This window comes from Dermacentor albipictus, chromosome 3, assembly GCF_038994185.2.
Source record: "Dermacentor albipictus isolate Rhodes 1998 colony chromosome 3, USDA_Dalb.pri_finalv2, whole genome shotgun sequence".
Classification (NCBI taxonomy): Eukaryota; Metazoa; Arthropoda; class Arachnida; order Ixodida; family Ixodidae; genus Dermacentor; species Dermacentor albipictus.
In genome coordinates, this window is record NC_091823.1 from 3,331,277 (window position 1) to 3,350,850 (window position 19,574).

Here is a 19,574-nt window from a genome sequence, read left to right on the forward strand (position 1 = left end):
ACATTTTACTTTTTAATGATAATGGTAAGCTTCCAGTCATGACAATGTCTGCCATATGCAATCCAACCAATTTTCATTCTTCTATGGATTTCCTGCTCGTGATCAAGGTTCCCTGTGATTGATTGACCTAGGTAAACGTACTCCTGAACTCTTGTTCCCTTGCCCGGCTATTCATCATCTTTGTCTTCTGCATAATAACCATCAACCCCACTCTTGCACTCGCTCTGTTAAGGTCCTCAATCATTTATTGTAGCTTATCTGCAGTATTGCTGAATAGAACAATGTGATTGGCAAACCGAAGGTTGCCAAGATATTCACCGTCGATCCTTGCTCCTAGCCTTCCCAATTTAATAGCTTGAATACTTCCAAGGACGCAGTGACCAGCATTGGAGAGTGTGTCTCCTTGTCCGACTCCTCTCTTTATAGGTATCTTCCTACTTGTGCAGAATTAAGGTAGCTACGGAATCTGTATATATTTTTCAGGATATTTATGCAAGCGGTCTGTACCCCTTGATTACGTAATGCCTCTATGGCTGCTGGTATCTCTACTGAAACAAATGCCTTTCCGTCATTTATAAAAGCAATATAGAGAGGCTGATTGTGCTAATGACATGGATGTCATCCATTGCAGAGTATCCCTTCCTGAAGCCAGCCTGTTCCCTTGGTTTGCTAAAGTCAAGTATTGCCTTTATACTATTGCAAATTATCTTTGAGAATATTTTATATAATACTGGGAGTATATGGAAGTATCCCGACTCCTCTGGGTACTGTACAGGTTAGTATAGAATTCTTCTGCTGCTGATGATATAACCCTGCTTATCTTTCAGTGCATACGTCTTGGTTTGTTTCCTTGTCACTGATTTCGGATATCCATTATTTTGGCCTTGTTGATCAGTTTTGACAGTTCCGCAAATTCCGTCTTGTCTCTTGAGTTGGACACTTTCACACTTTGTCGTTCGTTACTTGGGAAAGCTTGCCTTGGTGCCTTGCTTCTCACTTCAATTGCTGCCTCTGAAGCCAGCCTAGTTACGATTTCATTCATAACCTCTATGTCATCTTCATCTCTTTGTTCTAAGGCTGCAATATGTTTGCAAGTACCAGCCTGAATTTGTCTGCTTTTACCCTTGCTGATTTCTTTGTAATTTCCTTTAAACAAAAAGTGCTGCAAGTAAGCACTTCTATGCATATTCTCTTGTGTGTGCTGAACCTGTCAAGATCACCTACTTTTCTGTTCTACTGCAGTACGTCAAGTTTGCTTACTACTGCCCACTGTCATTTGTAGCCACTCCTGAAACAAGTTGCATCATTTTAAAGCAACCATCAAGCATATTCAATGGCATGGTTTCATTAGAGGATTGCAGAAGTTATAAATCTGATTGCATTAGTGCAATGGTAGTCTTGTCCTTGCATCTGTGTTGCAAAATTTACATTATGAAAGTAATACCAGAGGGTGTTTTTGACTAGATTGCTACACAGCAAATTAACATGTCGGCTCAGCACTTCATGCTCAAAGGATACTCGTCGGGTGGACGCACATCGATAACAAGAAGACGCAGCTTGGAACTGTCTCTGCGAGACATTTCGAGCAGATCCAGCAGATCCCTAGGAGAGATTCGTGGACAGAGTTCTGCCTTGAGCTCTTCCAAAGGCACCGGCGACATGCCCTGCAGGACAAGGCTCAATCAGTTGGCATATTTCACAAACATCCAGGCTGCATTGCCTACTGCAAATTTTTATGATGTGCATACTGGCGACATGGAACACAGGATGCCAAACAGAATAAGCATTCAGCTAAATTTCTGTTCGAGTGCACATAAGCCCGGAACTGTATACTGTTTAAAGCTGTGAAAGGATTTTTGCTTGTATTAGTTGTGTGGGCCTAACACACTTTTATGCCCATATGGTACGCCATTTACCTGGGCTGTTCGAGCAAAGCTTGCCACATTTGCAGGATTTTCATGGCAAGCAGCAGAGTGCACAAGCTCTCCTTTGAACAAAGAGATAAAAGGAATTGAGTAAATTTTGGTTTTATTGGCATAGCAGCCAGTTCTAGCTATGATGCGCGGAGGAATTGACTGTTTTTCAGCATTAATGTGCATTTACAAAAGTGGATTGCATCAACTGGTATGATTATTGGTTTTAAAGGATCTGCTTAATTACTGCTTAATTATATCTTTCGATAGGCATTTTTTATCTAGAACCAACCTGTTGTGCCCAATTTTCCTTGAGATCTGGTGGTATGAATGGAAACAGCACAAACCATGCTATCTTTCTCGACCAAGCCCACCAGTCCCCTTCTTTTTTTTTTCTTTTTTTTCACTTTGGCTTTCATACACATAGTGTGAGAGTAGTACTCCTAAATTATCCTTTGTATGCCTGGCCAATAGTATCCCCCTACTTCTAAACCTCCCTAATAAGTGTAAATAAGCACAAAGGAGTGACTGAGGCTGCTTACGAGTGGATCCTGGGGCTGGCTGCCAGGTCTTGCATGAGCTCTGAATGTGGAGCTCTGCGGTGTACTGCAGAAGATGCGAATGGAATCTCGGACACACCGCTGTATATCTATCTCTGTGGGAAGAGGCAAAACAAAACAGCAGGAGTGCCAGACATGGACAACACACACCCCCGGGAGGGAGCCTCATTGGTACACTCAATTACAGACACTTTGCAGTTGGCTGGGGAATATGCTGAAGGGCAAGGGGCCCACACACATTGCAAGTGGATGGAGCAACGAGGTTGCGGTCATTGACTTGACCAAATTTTGAGAGAACTATCAGTAACATGAGCTAGGTAAACAAGAAACGTCAAAATTGATCAGTAATGCCCCCACTATATGGTATGCCTCGTAATCGGAACATAGTTGTCATTCTCCCAGCTTGTGCGCACATTTGCAATTGGTGAACATGAGGGCTAATTATTTTCTGCATGCCTAGGTATCCAAAGCCACTTGTTTACTCACCAGGCATGTCTGAGAACAGCAAAATGCACTCATTGAAGCCAAATGATAGCAGATCTGTGCGAAGCTGTTGTAGAATGGCCACACCAACACAGAGTGGAAAGCTGTCTCTGCCAAGCAGAAGTGTGTCCCAGAGGTGAAATATCTTGTGCAAGGGAAACACATCTGTTTAAAAATGAGCAATACCACCATTCACCTGGCATCGTCAAACATTAACAGAGGCAAACTTACGTGTGTACATTGTCAAAAACCATGGAATAGAGTACAGCTGTCGCAGAAAGAAAAAAAAACTGTAAAAATACTCCAGGAGACTAAGAAAGGGCCCACCTCGGGGAGAAATCCAATACTGTCCAAGTGGTTTGTCAGCTCCGGGTCATGGAAAGCAACCAAATGAGAAAATACGGCCAGGTATTCTGAAGAAAGCACATCCGCTGTTAAGGGCTCTGAAGAAAACCTACTTTCTTACCTTTGATGACTTGGGAGTTATCTTGAAGAAAGAAGTCGTAGAGGTACCTTGAGATGAATGTGGACAGGCATGCATATGCAGAAGCTGCACAAAGAAGAGGTACTTAGCCTGGCTCACACAGTATTTGCCATGTTAAAGTATAATCACCTTCATCATTGAAGTGCAGGTATAGGAATGGTGCACACAAGGAATCTAAACCCTGCCAATAAACATAGTGAGGGTGGCTGACAACCCAAGCTTTCAGGAGACGCTTGAACTTTGCATGAGCAGTAGGTGATGACAACAGCTCGTCGTATTGATGACATCTAGGAATGTCAACTTCAATCTGGAAGAATTGCAAAGAGAAATGGAGCATCCCACATGAAACTTCATGGCTGCATGTTGGTGGGCCACAAAACCCACACATAAAAAGAATGCTAGTGTTTTTTTAATACATGCATTACATTCTTATGGTGAGAGGACTCTTCTTTAACCAAGGTAATGAAAAAGATGTTATGGGTGGCATGATCATTAGGTAAAACACACCTGCCTGTCAGTTGGGGTGGTAGTTTCCTTGTCAATGGCTTCATACTCTCGCATAAGTGCACCCTGCACACAGTATAGATGGATATTTTATCTTGAGTGTACCTCAACAGCCACTGGCCTAAACAAGCTCACACTAGATCAGATACAGACACACTACAGAGAAAAGAAAATAGCAAAGACAATATAGACAATCTAAAAAGATAGATAAAAAACAGCAGTTTAGGCACATATGTCCGCGCTATGAAAGGATGAATTATAGGTGATCTGCAAACAAGTCACAGGACAAAATAGCATGCATCTAAGGATAAAATGTATTGACATTTGGACGCTTTTGCATGAGGCACACGAAATTGCAGTAACGTCAATAACTGGTCACAATCAATGGAGCCACGCACAGTTTTACGACGGAACTGCATGTCGCACACAAGTCGCCTGTCATGAAGAGTAGACATACTAAGGTCTGCTGAGAGAGAATCATAGTTACAAAAACGATGGTGACCAATATATCTATCGTGCAGTATGCATACAAACTTATGCTGAACATCTTCGATTCGACTGGAATAGCTAACGGAGACGTCATTTCAGGCTACTGATGCGAGCTCGAGGCATGGTGTCACGAGAGCACAGTAAAGAGTGCACAGACACTTGTATTGATGATATTTTGTTAACCTAGAAATATTACTAATATGCCTCGATGCATGCAAAACAACTGAAAATGCATGCAACTGCAAATCGAGCTTTGAGTCAACAACACCAAGGTCTTGCACATGGGCAACATGCGATATTTTTCCGCCAGGAAGAGTATAATTAAATATAACTGTCGTGTTTTCTAGTAGAAACATGTTTTCTTAATGTTCAATTTAAAGGGCTGCTGAAACGGTGTGGACAAATTTTGTAGACGCGTAGGGTACAGCTAAAGTTACTCATTCGCACCACAATTTGTGTGAAGCGTCTTATATTAAGAGAGCTACAGACAATTACAAGTTACCCTTCTCCATAGTCATGCATTTTCGCAGACTGATCGGAGCTAAGCTCCGCCTTCACTGGCTCTGCGTCATAATGCCATGTCGTGCTTCTACTTCTGGTTCTCTAAGTGCGAGTGCGCGAAGCCTCTACAACCTCTCTGGCAGCTGCTTAGCAGTCAACCCCAAGCGAGAGTTATCGAAGCAGCGTGCGTTTCGAGTATTCTGTCACAGCACCGAACGTGTCTGGTATTCCGGTAACCACAGGCGAGCTGGGCGATTCAACGGACTGGTGTAGACACAAACTCAAGCTGATGAAGCAACTTTAGCGTAGACGTACATGAACGGCCTGATGGGTCCAGCCACCTGTTGGCGCAGAGCTTAACCAGCCAAACAAGGAGCTAATACTGCTCTAACCAAGTGTAAAACACTTTAAACATTTACAAAAGCAGCATGTTAACGATTGCGCTCCTACAAAAAATTTAAACCAGCAGCAAAGAATTATACACTTCGTTACTGCTACTGTGTATGGTGAAGGACCGTGCCACCAGGTGACTGCACCGTGCAGATTACACACGTTTGCGCTTCTGCTCATTCCGTGAAACGGCACGGTCAAGCGGCCAAGCCCTGTCCCCTCGCTTGCGTTTACCCGAATACTGGACTCTTGGAACGCTATTGTGGTAGTAATCCTCCGATGTAAAGTACGGTATGAAGACAAGTCGGGGACAAGGAAATAAGCCGCTTGTGCTTGGCGACGCAAGCATCCCAGAAGACGTGACCGCCCTGCTTGCTAAAGGACCGAATTACAGCGTTTAGCATCAAGTTTCTGCCCATGAACTCGCTGCTCTGAACAGGCGGGTGGTGAAGAAGGCTCCGCAGGATCACCATGACAGGCGCCTGTTGGAAGGTGTTGGCCGTCTTAGCAGGACGGTCTCAAAACCGGCTTCCAATCGAACAGTATGCACTATACATAGGACTTTGACGCTTTGTAAAGACAAGCTTGTACTTTTAAAGGCAGACAAAGAGGGGGGATTTGTTGTGCTCCCGAAGGGCATGTTTGGTGCTAAAGCCTCTGAGGCACTGAAGAAGAATTTAAAACTTATTAGGAACTCTGAAACCAGAGTAAAAAGCAGAGTTGTGAGAATGTGCAAGTCTCTCAATCTCGATAGACTAGCTAGGGACATCAGTAGTGCTTCGAGCGCTGCGCTAAGTGTTTTCTTTATTGCGAAGACACATAAGCCCGGCATTCCATTCAGGACAATAGTTAACGAGCGTGGAACGTGGCAGGTTCAAGTTAGCCGCTTCATTTTAAAGAGTTTGAAGACGCTTGTTATATCCGACCCCTTTGTTACAAAAAGCTCTGACAAGGTTGTTGATTTTCTAAGGGCTAAGCAGGTCATAAATCCAGCTTTTTCAGTTGATGTAGATCTTTTCTACTCCTTTCCTCAATAAAGATCTGTTTGTTGCTGTGAAGATGTGCATTGAAGAAAATGGCACTATTTTCTTCCAGAACGCAGCTGGTATCTCAGTGGAAGATTTTTTTAACGCTTTTAGAAACTTATCTCAATACCACTTTTATCAGTTTTGACGAACACTTTTTTCTGCAGAAACATAGAATCTGCATTGGCTCATGCATTGCGTCGCTTTTGTGTAAAATTTTTTTAGCTACCATAGACAAAGCGCTTGATCAGGCGTCTGGGGGGGCGTTTTTAAGGAATTGTCATGTGGAAGTTTGTGAGTAAAAGAAAGCCTTTTATTGAGTTGTTTAAAAATGGCTAGAATACGGTCACGAGAAGTTAAACTTCCTTGCCCAGTAAAAAGAATGAAAAAACCATCTATATATCTAAAAACTTTTTGTATGTTTAAGCTGGCGCGGCTCTGCCCTCACACCTCCCGTATTCCTAAAGGAAGGCAAGGCTGTGGCGAAAACGATACCAAGCCGTGTGCAAAATGCAATGTAGGAGTTGTGAACGAAATCCCGTGGTGCGTGGCAAGTCCTACATAGGGCAGACAGGACGGTGCCTGAATGATTGAGCCAGAGAACATGAACAAAAGTTCATGAAAAATTAATTGTCACACTTGCCTGCACACTGCAATGCCTGCCCCTGTGCACTACTTTTAAGGAGATAAAATGAATGAATAGAATTTATTGATAGGAAAGACAGAGAGGTCGACCTGAGCTAGTGCGCTCTAGTCTGCTACTCTGTACTGGGGAAGACGGAAGGGGAGTGAAAGTATTGGGATGGATGATGATGATAAGAGAAGTGGTGAGTGCTTATGTACATGAGACAGTTGCCTCGCTAGAGCCGCTCGTCGAGCTTGGTGTCGTGCAGGAACTTCAACAATACTTTTGTGGCACGCATTGAAATTGCAGTGTCAGGCCATGGGCCGAGAATAGCTTCCTCCGACAGTAGTTGTCTGCCAACGCTGGCTAGGAAACTGTCTAACGTCCTTCGCTCCAGCATATATGCTGGGCAGTCGCACAGTACGTGTTGCAGTGTTTCGGGCATCTGGCAGTGCACACAATCAGGGCTGTTCGATTGGCCGATGAGGTGTGCGTAGCGACGGGTGAAAGCAACGCCGAGCCGAATCCTGTGTAGCAATGATGTTTTGCTCCGTGTAAGCTTCGGGGGCAAACAGAATTTACCGTCTGGGTCAATCATACGTAGACGTCTGTGAATGTTATCAGAGTGGGCTCTGTAAGCCTTTGTAAGGTCCTGCATGAGTGCCTTGATCATGGAGTTAGTGTCAGGTCGCGAGTAGGCAATCCGTACTTCATCACAGGAAGGGGAGGCCGATCTTGCCTCACTGTCAGCGAGTTCATTACCAAAAACACCACAATGGCTAGGCACCCATTGAAAGGTGATCACGTGGCCACTTAAGATGCTGAAGAGAAGCTAGGACCAGACTGCATGGGAACTGATGGAGGCATATCACATAAAAAAGAAAGGCCAAGACTGTGCTAGTGAAACTTCCATTAGGTTGTTTCAATCGGAAATATATTTTTTTAATAATTGGTTGCCTCGCTAGGCTGATGAGTGTTCTTGTTTGCTGTGTTCTGCACATGTTCTAGTTGCCTATATGTGCCCACGGGTTGCCGTAAATAAACCAGTTGAAGGTAAACGCCCGTGTTGTTTTTGTGTTCTCTTCCTCTGTCCCCATCTTTATTTGTGGTCAATATGATATGCGGTGTAAAGTGGTGGCCGCGAACACACAAATCCTGGCTCGGATACCGAAAGTCCGATACACTGCAGCCACTCCGCTCATCTGCTGCCTTGCAGAGGGACACAGTGTCACAGCTTGACATACTGCCAGTCGCTACGTTTGCAGCCCACAACACAACAAAGGCGATTCATGGTGCTTACGAAAAGACGGACCGACACTGACCGCTGAGCTCTCGTCAAGACAGAGCACATTGTAATACAAGCAGACATTTTCTGTGTGCCGAGAGTGCTTAAGTGTACTGAGAAATTGTTCTTGTGTATTCTCTTTTTGTTACTTTCTTTTTATAGAAACAAATTAGCTAACATTCCAACTATCACAAACATTTGTTCACCATTAAGGTGGAAAAATTATCAAAGATACCCCTGAACAGCCAATCTAATAGCTCGCCCTACTGACGTCATTAGGGCAATGTACGTCAAATGGGTGGGGGCGGCTGAAAATTCAGCCAAGCAGTGTGTTGCGATTGGCAGCTATGTACATATTTAAAACCTTATAATAAATTACACGCTTTACGCGGAGCACTTAGATGCGTAAATTAATGATCAGAAGGACCTAGTCTAATGACTCAGTACATTTGTACAAAATCGTTTGAGTCCCTTTAAGCCTATCCATCAAGCACCATTTCTCGATGTTGCCAATGTCAGCTTGCAAACTGCGGCAGTCTTCTAAATTCTCAATCTTACAGAACAATTTCCGATCATCTGTAAAGAACAACACCTTTGCGTTCATAACATGTAGAAACAACAATGGCCCTAGGTTAGAACCTCGAGGCACTCCCGATGATGATACAAATTTGTCAGACACATGGCCAGAAAATCTGACAAGGTTTCAGCGGCTGCCAAGGTAGCTTTTGAGCCATTTACAGTACATGGGGCAAAGTCCCTATTTTTCAATCTTCATTAGAGGTACCTCAAGTGAAACCGTGTCGAAACCTTCTTCATGTCAAAGTAGATTGTTTCTACCTGACCGCGATTAAACACATGAGGCGCACTGTATCCAAGAAAGGGGCATAAATTTGATTCGACGGATCTTCCTTTTAAAAAACGTGTTGCAAAGACGAGATCTTTTGTTAGAAATATGAACTTATGCGTTCATACATTACCATTTCAAAAACTTTTGCAAAACAACAAATAAGTGACGCTGGTCTAAAGTGATTCAGATCACAAGCATTGCGAGATTTAAATGCAGGAATGACTACTGACAGCTTCCAAAGGCAAGGAAAAACACCAGTGTGCAAAGATAAGTTAAACAAGTACATCAAAGCAGGACTAAAAATGTCAGCACATCCTTTGATTATGAAGCTGGGAATTTCATCAACACCGGTTGAAAGTTTTGACTTAAGCTTCTGAATCGCCAATAAGACCTCATGTTCATCGACACTTTCATATACTAAGCAGTCAGTGCTGTTGTCAAAGGTGATAACAGGGGTTGTGCTTTCAGGGTGCACAAAGCAAGAACTGAAGTGGTGAGTGAAAGCTTGGCATATATCTTGTGGTTTGAAACAAATACTGTCATGCATCTTCAGCACAGAAGCGTTGACCCTACGTTTACTTTGCTTCCGTACAAAATCTCAAAAGGAGTTCGGTTCTTTCTTGAAGTTCTCTTCAAGAAGTTTATGGTATTCAGCTTCATCGCGTACAATAAGTTTTTTCACAATTTGTCTACATAACGAATATCTTTAGTATCCATATTCACTTTCAGATGTTATGTACAATTTGTGATACCGCTGTTTTATCTTGAAGTAGTGTTTCAAATCGCAAGAAAACCAGTAAGGGAATCTAGACATCTTCGGATGACATCGCAGTATATAATTTTTCATTAATCCTTGTACAACTGATGTTAGTAGCTCAATGCATGAGTCAACATTCTCGGTCTGAAAGAATCGAGACCAATAATAGTTGTGAAGCTCAGTGTACAGCCCGAGGTAACCGCCGTAAGCATATTTAAATCTTTCTGGTTTGAGTCCACGCATTGGACGAAAAGACAAAATGAATCGCAGAGTAAATGGACAATGAAATTTATCTACAAGAACAAGAGGATCACACACCACTCGAACCTCAAAATCAGGCATGTTGGATATACTTAGATCTAAAATATTACCAGTGCAGTTCATCGGGTTATACTGACGTAACCCATGAAAGTGACAATGAGACATCCGGCTGTTTCTCATAAGGCTGTGCAGTCACTGTTGACCATACCAGGCGCCCATTTGACTTCAGGAAGATTAAGGTACCCGTAAATGTGAACTTTGTACTTTGAAAAATCAATTTTATCCCCAATATCCAAAAGATTATTCGTGAAAATGTTACAATCCGAATTAGGCAGAAAGTAATAACAGCTTACAAGATGGTGTGGTTTGTCATGTGTTTGAATTTCCAACCACAAACATTCATCATACATCTCCAGGTCTTGCCTTCTAAGTGCAGCTAATACAGAACAGCACGCTATCAGAACTCCGCCACCATGTTTAACCTGGTCAGAATAAGTTCTGTTGGCTCTGAAAACAGCATACTCATCTGAGAAATAAGAGGCACTTGTACGAGTTTAGCCACGCTTCCATCAGGCATATAGCATCATGCTTCACACTGGTATGCATTCGTGAAGACCACCTCACTTTCAGTTCGAAGGCCTCTTGTTTCGATAATACAGTTAAACCTTGATATAACAAAGTAGGTAAAATCGACAATTTGCTTAGCTAAATCAAAATTTAATTGTTACTGAAATTCCAACTTTTATGCAAATAAGTACAGTTGCCAATCGATTTTTCTTACATTCCATATTATCAGGCAATCGAAAAAAAGCAAATTTGAATGAGAAAACAATTCACTTTGATGAATTTGGGAGTCGGCAACGAATGATGCAGTTTCATGCCACGTCGACTTTATCTTCACATAGGCGGTACGGATTAAGCGAAGCCAGCCACGCTTTCGCGTGCATTACGCCCCTGCGGCTGACAGCGTCGCCAGCACTGGGACGACACTATCATAAAAAGCACAGGGGAGCGAATGCTTTGTCTGCCTCTCGCGCCAACAGGTCACCGAAACTCGAGACTACGCAACCTTCAATACTAAACTCGCAGGAATACAGCTCACATGATGGTACGCCATCTCGGCAGATTACCTCTAAAGCAGGGTGCGCGGCTGCATATGCGCTCAGCCACGGCCGAGACCCGCACCAGAAATCGCTTAGCCACTAACTTACCTCTCCCCTTTCCCTTTCCCTTTGCTCGCGCGGGGAGGCGGCACTTGTGCGTGAAGCAACCATCTTTCTTCCCCTCGCACAGCTTCACTCGCACCTAAAGCACAAAGTGTGCGGGCGTGATAGGATCTTATCGCACTTGGACTTTATACGGAACATGGAACATGATGTGACTTCACTTAAGTGGTCGCTCCTGTCACGCCGGGTGGCATTTGAGAGGTGCGTTTGCAAGCAGCAGCTTGTAATTCAATAATTTGACCATCTGCGTGCGCGGGAGTTTCCATTTATTGTCTCGGCATTTCTTTGCTGTGGAAGCGAAATTTCGTTTTATTAAATCGCATACAAACACACTTCGCTATATTGAGGTTCTAATTTCTATGTACAAGAGGTGACAAAAAGCTGAGTACCTCATGAAATCGAGGATTCCCTTATATTGTAGATCGTTATATTGATGTTTAACTGCACAACTTCCTGTGCCATTTTCGGACGCGGTTGGAGCACTGTTAGAATCCCCAAAGTGTCGCGAGGACCACAGGCTTCCATAGAAGGGATTAAATACGTAACCATCAGGCCACACTTCAGGTTTGTTTCCTAACAAATGTTCTAAAAAATGCTCATCCAGAGAGATATGGAAGGAATGATACGTTTCATACCTTATTTTCAGTCTTGTACACATAATCACTTTGTCACCCGCTATATCCACCAAAAGTTTCTGTATGACCAATGCTGTCATAGTGGGGTTGAGGCGAGAAACAAATAGGCCTTTCTTCACCTGTAGTTTGGACGCTACTTTAAGCATTGACTGGTTAGCTGTGCCAAACGTCGCTTGAGGCCGTGATGCCTGGCTCACCACTTTAAATGAACATTGGAAAAGAGCACGGTGGTGCTAAGCAGGAGGCTTCGGTGGGGCGGCAGAATTCATGGCATCGAGGTTTGTCACCAAAGAAGATGCATAGTTGCGACATTCCAAAGAGTAGGAGAGCGAGTGCTCATCTTGGTGGGTGGTTCGCACCTGAACAGATGCACTCGGGCCACTCACAGCCTCACGCAAAAGCGCATTTTCCACTTGGAAGTTGTCACACCTCAGTGGCCAACGCATTAATTCGACTAGCCATTGTTTGCATCATCTGAACAACACCAGACGCTGATGGAAGCCAGGTCTTGAAGATCGAGGGAAAACATAGGTTCCTCGGGGGGCACATCTGTGCAGCCGGTCTTGCCGATAAGCTTTGTTGACGAAGGATCAGGCCACTTCACACACTGAACACATTTGCACTTGCCGGTCCTGGATTCTATGAGGATGTGTTCCTTGGTCTGTATGCTGAGGCATTTGCAATTAAAACACTGCCAGCAAGATGTGCACGGCAAAAATTGCTGCCTACCACAAATGGGCTGGGAGCACAGTGCACATCTTTCTGCCTCGGGTGCCATCTTGACACAGTGAATGCTAGTGAGTTCTTTAAAGCAGCATGCCTGCTCTGGCAAGGGATACTTTTAGTCAATGGCTGTTCAGCTACAGTGCCACGTGGTCCCTCACGGTCAGCGCATGCAGATTTAACAGTTGGACACCAGGTAATAAGGAGGCATACTACCAAACAGGAATGATATAGAAAAATTGTCATCCAACTGACTAACGCGAAGCTACAAAGAAATCCCATACGGACTTCTCAGGGACCAGGACAAGCTTTCTTCAACTGCGAAGCCTTTTTTTTCCCCTGTAGAGCGTAATTAATTACTGAACACTAATATTATTCCCTTTATGGTCATAACATAAATATACAAGGTTTATGAAGCATATATGAAAACGCCACTTCCGACTGTTTGCAAGAAGCTACCTTCTGCATATAGCTCCTTTCTCCCCGTTTAAAAGATATCCCACAAATTTTTTAATAACGCAATCTGCAGCCCTGCTGCACGTTGTGCACGCGGCCCTGCTGCTCTGGAACACTGTCGGTGACAAAACAAGATACATAACGAGTGCATAATGCCGCCATTGCATCATTTTGACAGGGAATTTCATATTGTTGGGGCCAATAATATCCTGCTAGCATCCAAGCTCTTGTTCAGCCTAAACCAGGCACACCCAATAGTTTATGACAGTGATAGGACAATAGTTTACGGACAATAGTAATAATAGTTCATGACAATAGGACCTGTAGCACACGCTCTTGATTTCCTGCATCAGGCAAACCCAAATAGCAGCACAAATGTAATGGCTAGTCTCGAAGGAATGTGCAAAATAACATTTGGCCTTGCCTCTTTGCAGGCAAAATTAGTTCAGAGGCAGTATACTTGAGAGCAGCACTGCAAAAGGATAGAAAGTTAGGCGGGTTGGTACGGTAACATTGTTACTATTATTATTTAACAATACTGTAAGCCTTTGCACATGCCCAAACAGGAAGTGGATTGTAAAAATACACATGAGCATGGGAAAAACAGGAAAACAAGAAAAAGAAGAACAAAAGAAAGAAAGAAATATAGAAAAGAAAAGAAAACTGCCATACAACAACACTGGCATTCAACACAAGACACTTTCTCTGTTTCTCATGAATCAAGAAATAACAAAAGATGCTCAAAACAATTGCAATATTAGTTGTATAACATTCTTGTAGTTATCAGGGCTCAATAAAACACCACTATTCAGCACATTGCAATATTTACATTTGAAATCATAAGGCAGTATACAATCACATATGCACTAGTGTCCAATCATTCAACCAACTCATTATCTTTAAACTTGCTCAAATACTTTCATGAGCAACCAAAATATGGCTCCAATTTTGTGACAAAGCCATTCACAGAATCTGATTCTACAATTTCCTTGGGCAACGCATTCTAGATTTCGATTGCCCATGGGAAATATGAATACCTAAACGTGTCGCACTGTGTCGGATACTGCCTGATATGTTTATTATGACAGGTTCTATTGGAGTGTCGGTGTGGTGGCACCACGTATTCTGCTTATATATATTAATATTGTCATTACATCTTGATCTTGGATTGTAGCGCGAAGAGACACAGACAGAGACTAGAAGCACACAGGGCGAGCACTATTGACGTCCCGTCTGCTTCTAGTCTCCGCCCGTGTCACTTCGCGTTACAATCCAAGAAACAGCACTGCTGTGTCAGACAGGTGTGTGTTAAAAAATTTCATGTGGTTTCTTTTAGCTGCAGGAAAACAGCTATGCAAAAAGTACCGTGCTGCAAGCAACTGAGAGTCGTCTTTTCAAGTGTGCTTTACAAACCTTGTATTGACATTACGGTGATAAGATTAATGAAGAAGTGAGTTAATTAGCCAGTACTAATTACCCAGAAACACGGACATACTGCAGGCTCCTTTAGGGAGTTGCTAACAAGATACAGTTGGTTTCAACTGCAAGGAAGGGTTCACGTTATTTAAACTTGCTACATAATAGCGGCGACATCCTATAGAAGTGTAATAAAATAAGATGGCTATAAAAAAAACATAAAGCACTTAAAACATAAAACATAAAGCTTAAACACTTAAAACATAAAACATAAAGCACTTAAAACATAAAACATAAAGCTGTGTAGCCCAGCAGGAGGAGTTTCTTAACGGTATGTCATAAAATGACAGTACATTCTATGAAAAATGTTACTGCCCGCATATTGTGAACGCCTGCTGAGAAAGTTCTTTCTTTTCTGTGTTAAGCTTTATGCGTTGAGCTGTATAACAGTATCACATCTAGCAGTATCAGAATGCTTGAAAGCATACAAAAATATAGGTACTTTTCTGTTCTAGTCAATGTGACAAATTATTTGCAGTAAATGTTTTTCGGCCTAACCAAGCAAGCCAAGGAACACATTTTCTGCCAATGCTATGCTGTACCTGTACGTCGAGCAATGCTGACCAGATGTGGGCCCTATACAACGGTGGGATGTCTAGCTTGGCTTCCTGGATAATGCGCTGTTTCTGATAAGGGTATGCCTCCAGCAGTCGATTATACAGGATGACACGCTGAAGCTGCATTTTGAACAAAATGCCACATTATTAACAGGTCACCATAGTGCAGCTGGTTAAAAAAAAAAAAAAAAGCCTTGCCTGGTACTCAATGTCTTTTTCACGAATGATGACAGGCAGTGCAGCAGTGTCACTACTGGAATTGGAGCTGGCTGGAACATCCTCTCTGCTGAAAGGAATTGTGCAAAATTCCAATCACACAACTCAACTTGAACACAGAAAAATCCCATTAACTCGAAGCTGTATAATCTGGACAAAATTTCAAGATAAACAGGGTTTAAAGATAAGTGAAATCATAAAAATACAAGGCCACTGGCTGCACAAAGACCACATGGAACCAAAATGCCACCAGAAATATCCTCGGTCACTTATTGTGTGCACGGGACATGTCGACATGTCTATGAGCAACAGCATCACTAGCGCTGTGCCAAGACAGCAAGCTTGGTACAGAGTCAAGATGATTGATCCTAATGCAACGTTTTGAAGCCTATCATCCGAGAATAACTGGTTCCAGAAATCCAAAAAGCTGACGCAACTACTTTCTGCATCATAATGAATTCTGGACAATTTTACTCTGGAAACTAAAACTAATATGCATAAGAGTGCCACTGTCATGCCTTTAGCAGACACCCACGAATGAAACAGCATTTAGCGTCCTCATCAAACCCTGATCGCTGAAAAACTCGGGTCGCATGGTAGCTTCTTTTGGGCACAGTGCCTGGCTAATTGCGCCTGCTCAAAAGTGCCGATCATCTCGCTCAAGGCCATGATTAACCCCTAAAGTGTTTCAGACACAATCCAAGGTAATTTTCCTTTGGGCGAGTTCAGCTCGTCAACAGCAATAATCCCGTTTTCAAACCGATTTGGATGAACTTAGTACATCCACTTTGTAGTTCTTATTATTTATAGATACTGGGATCTGATACTGCGATCTGATCTGAATCATAGCAGGGTGGGTATACATAGAAATATGCAAGCATGTAAACACATGCAAAATTCATCGCATATGCAGGCATTTTCAAACATTGGTGAAGAATATATAACATACAAGCAAATAACGTACACAAATTAACATTTGCAAGCATTTTTCAGACAGACAGCTGCAGTGGCAGCATTTGACATCAGCGGTTATTTCACTTTCTTCTTCTTTTTTTTTTTTTTACTACATAGATGGCAGCACTTTTTTAGCACCTCGAAAGGCACATTGATTCAGTCTTCCATGTTCTACAACGTAGAGGGCCACCATTCCGTTAGTGCTGGAGAGGCATGTTTATTGCAGTCTTTGTTTTATACTACAAAGATGGCAGAATTTTGTCAGCAGTCAAGGTCAACATTTTTGGAATCGCACCTTTTGCCCCTTTTGGCAGATCTGAATGATGGTGTCTGCCACTGACAGCTCACACGAGTCGTGCAAGCAGAAGAAAGTGGCTGCTTGAATATGACGTGCCTTAGATGTGCTAGATTGCACAAAATACTTCATTCAGTCAAGAACTTTGTTTTCCAGAACAGCTGATCTTGAAACAGGGTAAAATAATGCATTTTTTCTTGTTTCTAACTGTACCATTTGTGGCAATGACAAGTACGCATATGTGACATAGTGAAGAGGTAAAATATTTTCATGCTTAAAACATGAAGCAAATTGGTTGAAAAAGCATTAAAAGGGTTTTTTGGTGGAGTGAAGGTCGAAAATAAGCCATATATATATATATAAGTAAAATAAGGTCACTTTTGGTGAAATTAATAACTTAAAGGTTAATACCGTGACCACACTGATATGTTCTCTGACAGCACTCTGACAGTGAAAGGAGGAAAAACAAAAAATCAACCCCAGTTTACCGCTGCTGTGATGCCATAGCAAGAGGGCAGTGAGCAGCCGAGCAAGCGCACCCGAGCAGCAACAGACGTAATGGGGCAAGGATAAGCATGGAGCTCAGCCCAGCACGGCATCTGGTTTGGCTAGAGAGCTGCTGCTGCTGGGTGAGAAGCAAGTGCAATAGACGCTGCCAATGCTGCCCTGTTGCCTTTACCCTGGTATTTCTAAGTCACAATTTCAATATATCTGGAGTCCGGCGCAAAATTCAAGAGGTGAAAAACATGCGGGTTGATGCAACCAGAGAAAAATTTCGACTTCGCATATTTCTAAATGCTGTCAGAGTTCATGTTAATGGGACCGTTTACTGGATATACAAAGTTGTACCTAAAGCATCTGTGAAATTAAACTTTTTGTCAAAGTGATGCTTCCATGTCTTGGTAGCCCTCAGAGAACCACCTCAGGAGCTGTCGTGTATGCAAAGAGCACACAGGTAGGGGAGAGCAACAATGCAGTAACAGACCATAGACCAGTACTGGGCCTGCTGCTATGACACACCTGCTGCATCTCATTGGCAGCTTTGCTCATTCAAGGGAAGCCACCACTGAGGGTACTGCCTCAGCATCTAAATCAAGCTCAATGTGCTGTATTTATAGAAGAATGATTTGCTTAAAAGAACAGCATCATACAAGTATAGCTTATCACCCAGGCTTGGTTCTGCACATGTTGCATTGACTTAAGCAGAACTGCAAGGCTTTTTTTTTCAAGGAACCCGTATGGTTTTTCTTTATAGCAAGTGCTACAAAAGGGTGGATGTCTGATTTTCCCTCTATTAATTTCTTCTCTCCACCTTGCGGGTTTCCTCTGAATTATTATGCAATCAGTTATTGATAGCACCTAAAAATGCGCAAGTTGGATCCATCAGTCAAGCTGGTGCAAGACAAAGCTGGTGCTCACCATGTAGCAGATGTAGCATGGCCATACTAGAGCGCATGAGCGCGAGAGGGCGCTGAATTCTTATGCACAAAGCAAATGCTGCGCATACACACTACAGTTGCATGTAGCTGAGGACAACTACATTTGGCACGTCATAGGCACCAAAGTTGAAAGTATTGGCATCTACATGAAGATCCAAAATCAAATATGAACTGCATACCACAGTGACGTTCAGTAGGTAGAGTGTTGTGGGCGTGCCCTGCTCCATTGTAGCCTTTACAGTGCAAGTCATTGAAGAAGGAGTGGAAGCACCGCACAGGGAGTGTTTGATGGCCTGTAACTCCACTCCTACTGAATGCACTGATGTACTTTCTACGGCGAAGTATTTCTGAACTAGTCTCTTTCAACTTCAAATTCGTTTCTCGACTTTGATAAAAAAGTAGCTCAGGGCCCCTTTAAAAACATTTCCAAGCTTGCTACTTAGTCAAATTTCTAGTTTGGAAGCGTGCTTTTAAGCACTTAGCCAGATTTGAAGCAGAAACAGAGGTTGTAAGGGTTGGGGTCGGGCATGTCAAAAGTGGTAGCTTGCTCATGCTGTCGTCTGACTCATCCACACTAAGGACGTGGTTGAAGGGAGGAACTTGTTCTCATCGAAAATAAGGAATACGTGATTTATTTACAATATCTACATGAAGGGTGGAGAATGTTATTCATCAGTCTAGCATGACTGAAAACGAAGCAAACCAATGAGCTGAAACCGGTTGCTTAAAAACCCCTCTGTTCTCCCTGCCGTCCAACCTTCATCCAATCTGAGCATTCAAAATCGTTGAAGGACCCACCTTCGCGGGCGAGAGTTCACACACTCACTTCTGCACTTTTGTTTCACTGAACACACAGAGCGGAGAGGGTCCTTGTAGACAGGAGTTGTCGCACTTGACTTCAGCTGGTGCATGTTATTTCCAGAGTTGACTCCGCAGTTAGTCGCTGTGTATGTCACACGTCTGTGACAATTACTGGGGTCCGTGGGAAAAAGCCGTAAAACACCTTTTTCAGAAGCTCTCTTGCTCCAATTAGACCGTGAAGGCGACAGCGAACCAACTAACAATATTCAGTTCACCAAACAAGGCTAGCCTTGCTGGTGTCGTAGGGTTGTCCAAAAAGGCGCATTGCTGCCTTCACGAAGCGATTCATCGCAGTCTGCTGGGAGAAGTTCGAAGGTCACTACCCCCGCAGGCCGATCGTAACAAGGTTTCCAGCTTGCAGCTCGTGCTGTAGAGATGTATGAAGAGACAGCACAGTGTCTGTACTTGAGCTGATAGTAAGAGTTGATAGTGATAGTGCACATACAGGCTATGTGCCCTATCTTGGAGGTAATCTGCTGTGGGTGCAAAGCTTGGGCAAGCTGTGTAGGCTGATCGCTTCATGTGCACTGCCTTTCCGCATGCATAGTGTTGGAGATTGCATAATCTCAAGTTATGGAGACACACTGAAGTGAGAGGCAGCACAAAGGGTTC

The 19,574-nt window shown here is 43.1% G+C and overlaps 1 protein-coding gene across 5 annotated transcripts in view; it reads right to left on the bottom strand.

The window, feature by feature from the left end:
* The window catches only part of LOC139057167 (TBC domain-containing protein kinase-like protein), a 54,652-nt gene that overhangs the window by 2,132 nt on the left and 32,946 nt on the right, over positions 1-19,574 (bottom strand). For 3 of the 5 annotated variants that reach the window (XM_070534952.1, XM_070534955.1, XM_070534956.1), the window contains exons 14-23: positions 15,396-15,483; positions 15,183-15,317; positions 3,948-4,010; positions 3,570-3,747; positions 3,423-3,506; positions 3,284-3,369; positions 3,188-3,224; positions 2,960-3,121; positions 2,456-2,568; positions 1,519-1,664 (exon numbers count right to left, since the gene is read on the bottom strand). In XM_070534952.1, coding sequence (XP_070391053.1) covers positions 1,519-1,664; positions 2,456-2,568; positions 2,960-3,121; positions 3,188-3,224; positions 3,284-3,369; positions 3,423-3,506; positions 3,570-3,747; positions 3,948-4,010; positions 15,183-15,317; positions 15,396-15,483 — 1,092 coding nt within the window. The remainder of the gene's footprint in view (positions 1-1,518; positions 1,665-2,455; positions 2,569-2,959; positions 3,122-3,187; positions 3,225-3,283; positions 3,370-3,422; positions 3,507-3,569; positions 3,748-3,947; positions 4,011-15,182; positions 15,318-15,395; positions 15,484-19,574) is intronic. The other 2 variants (XM_070534953.1, XM_070534954.1) reach the window with 2 other exon arrangements.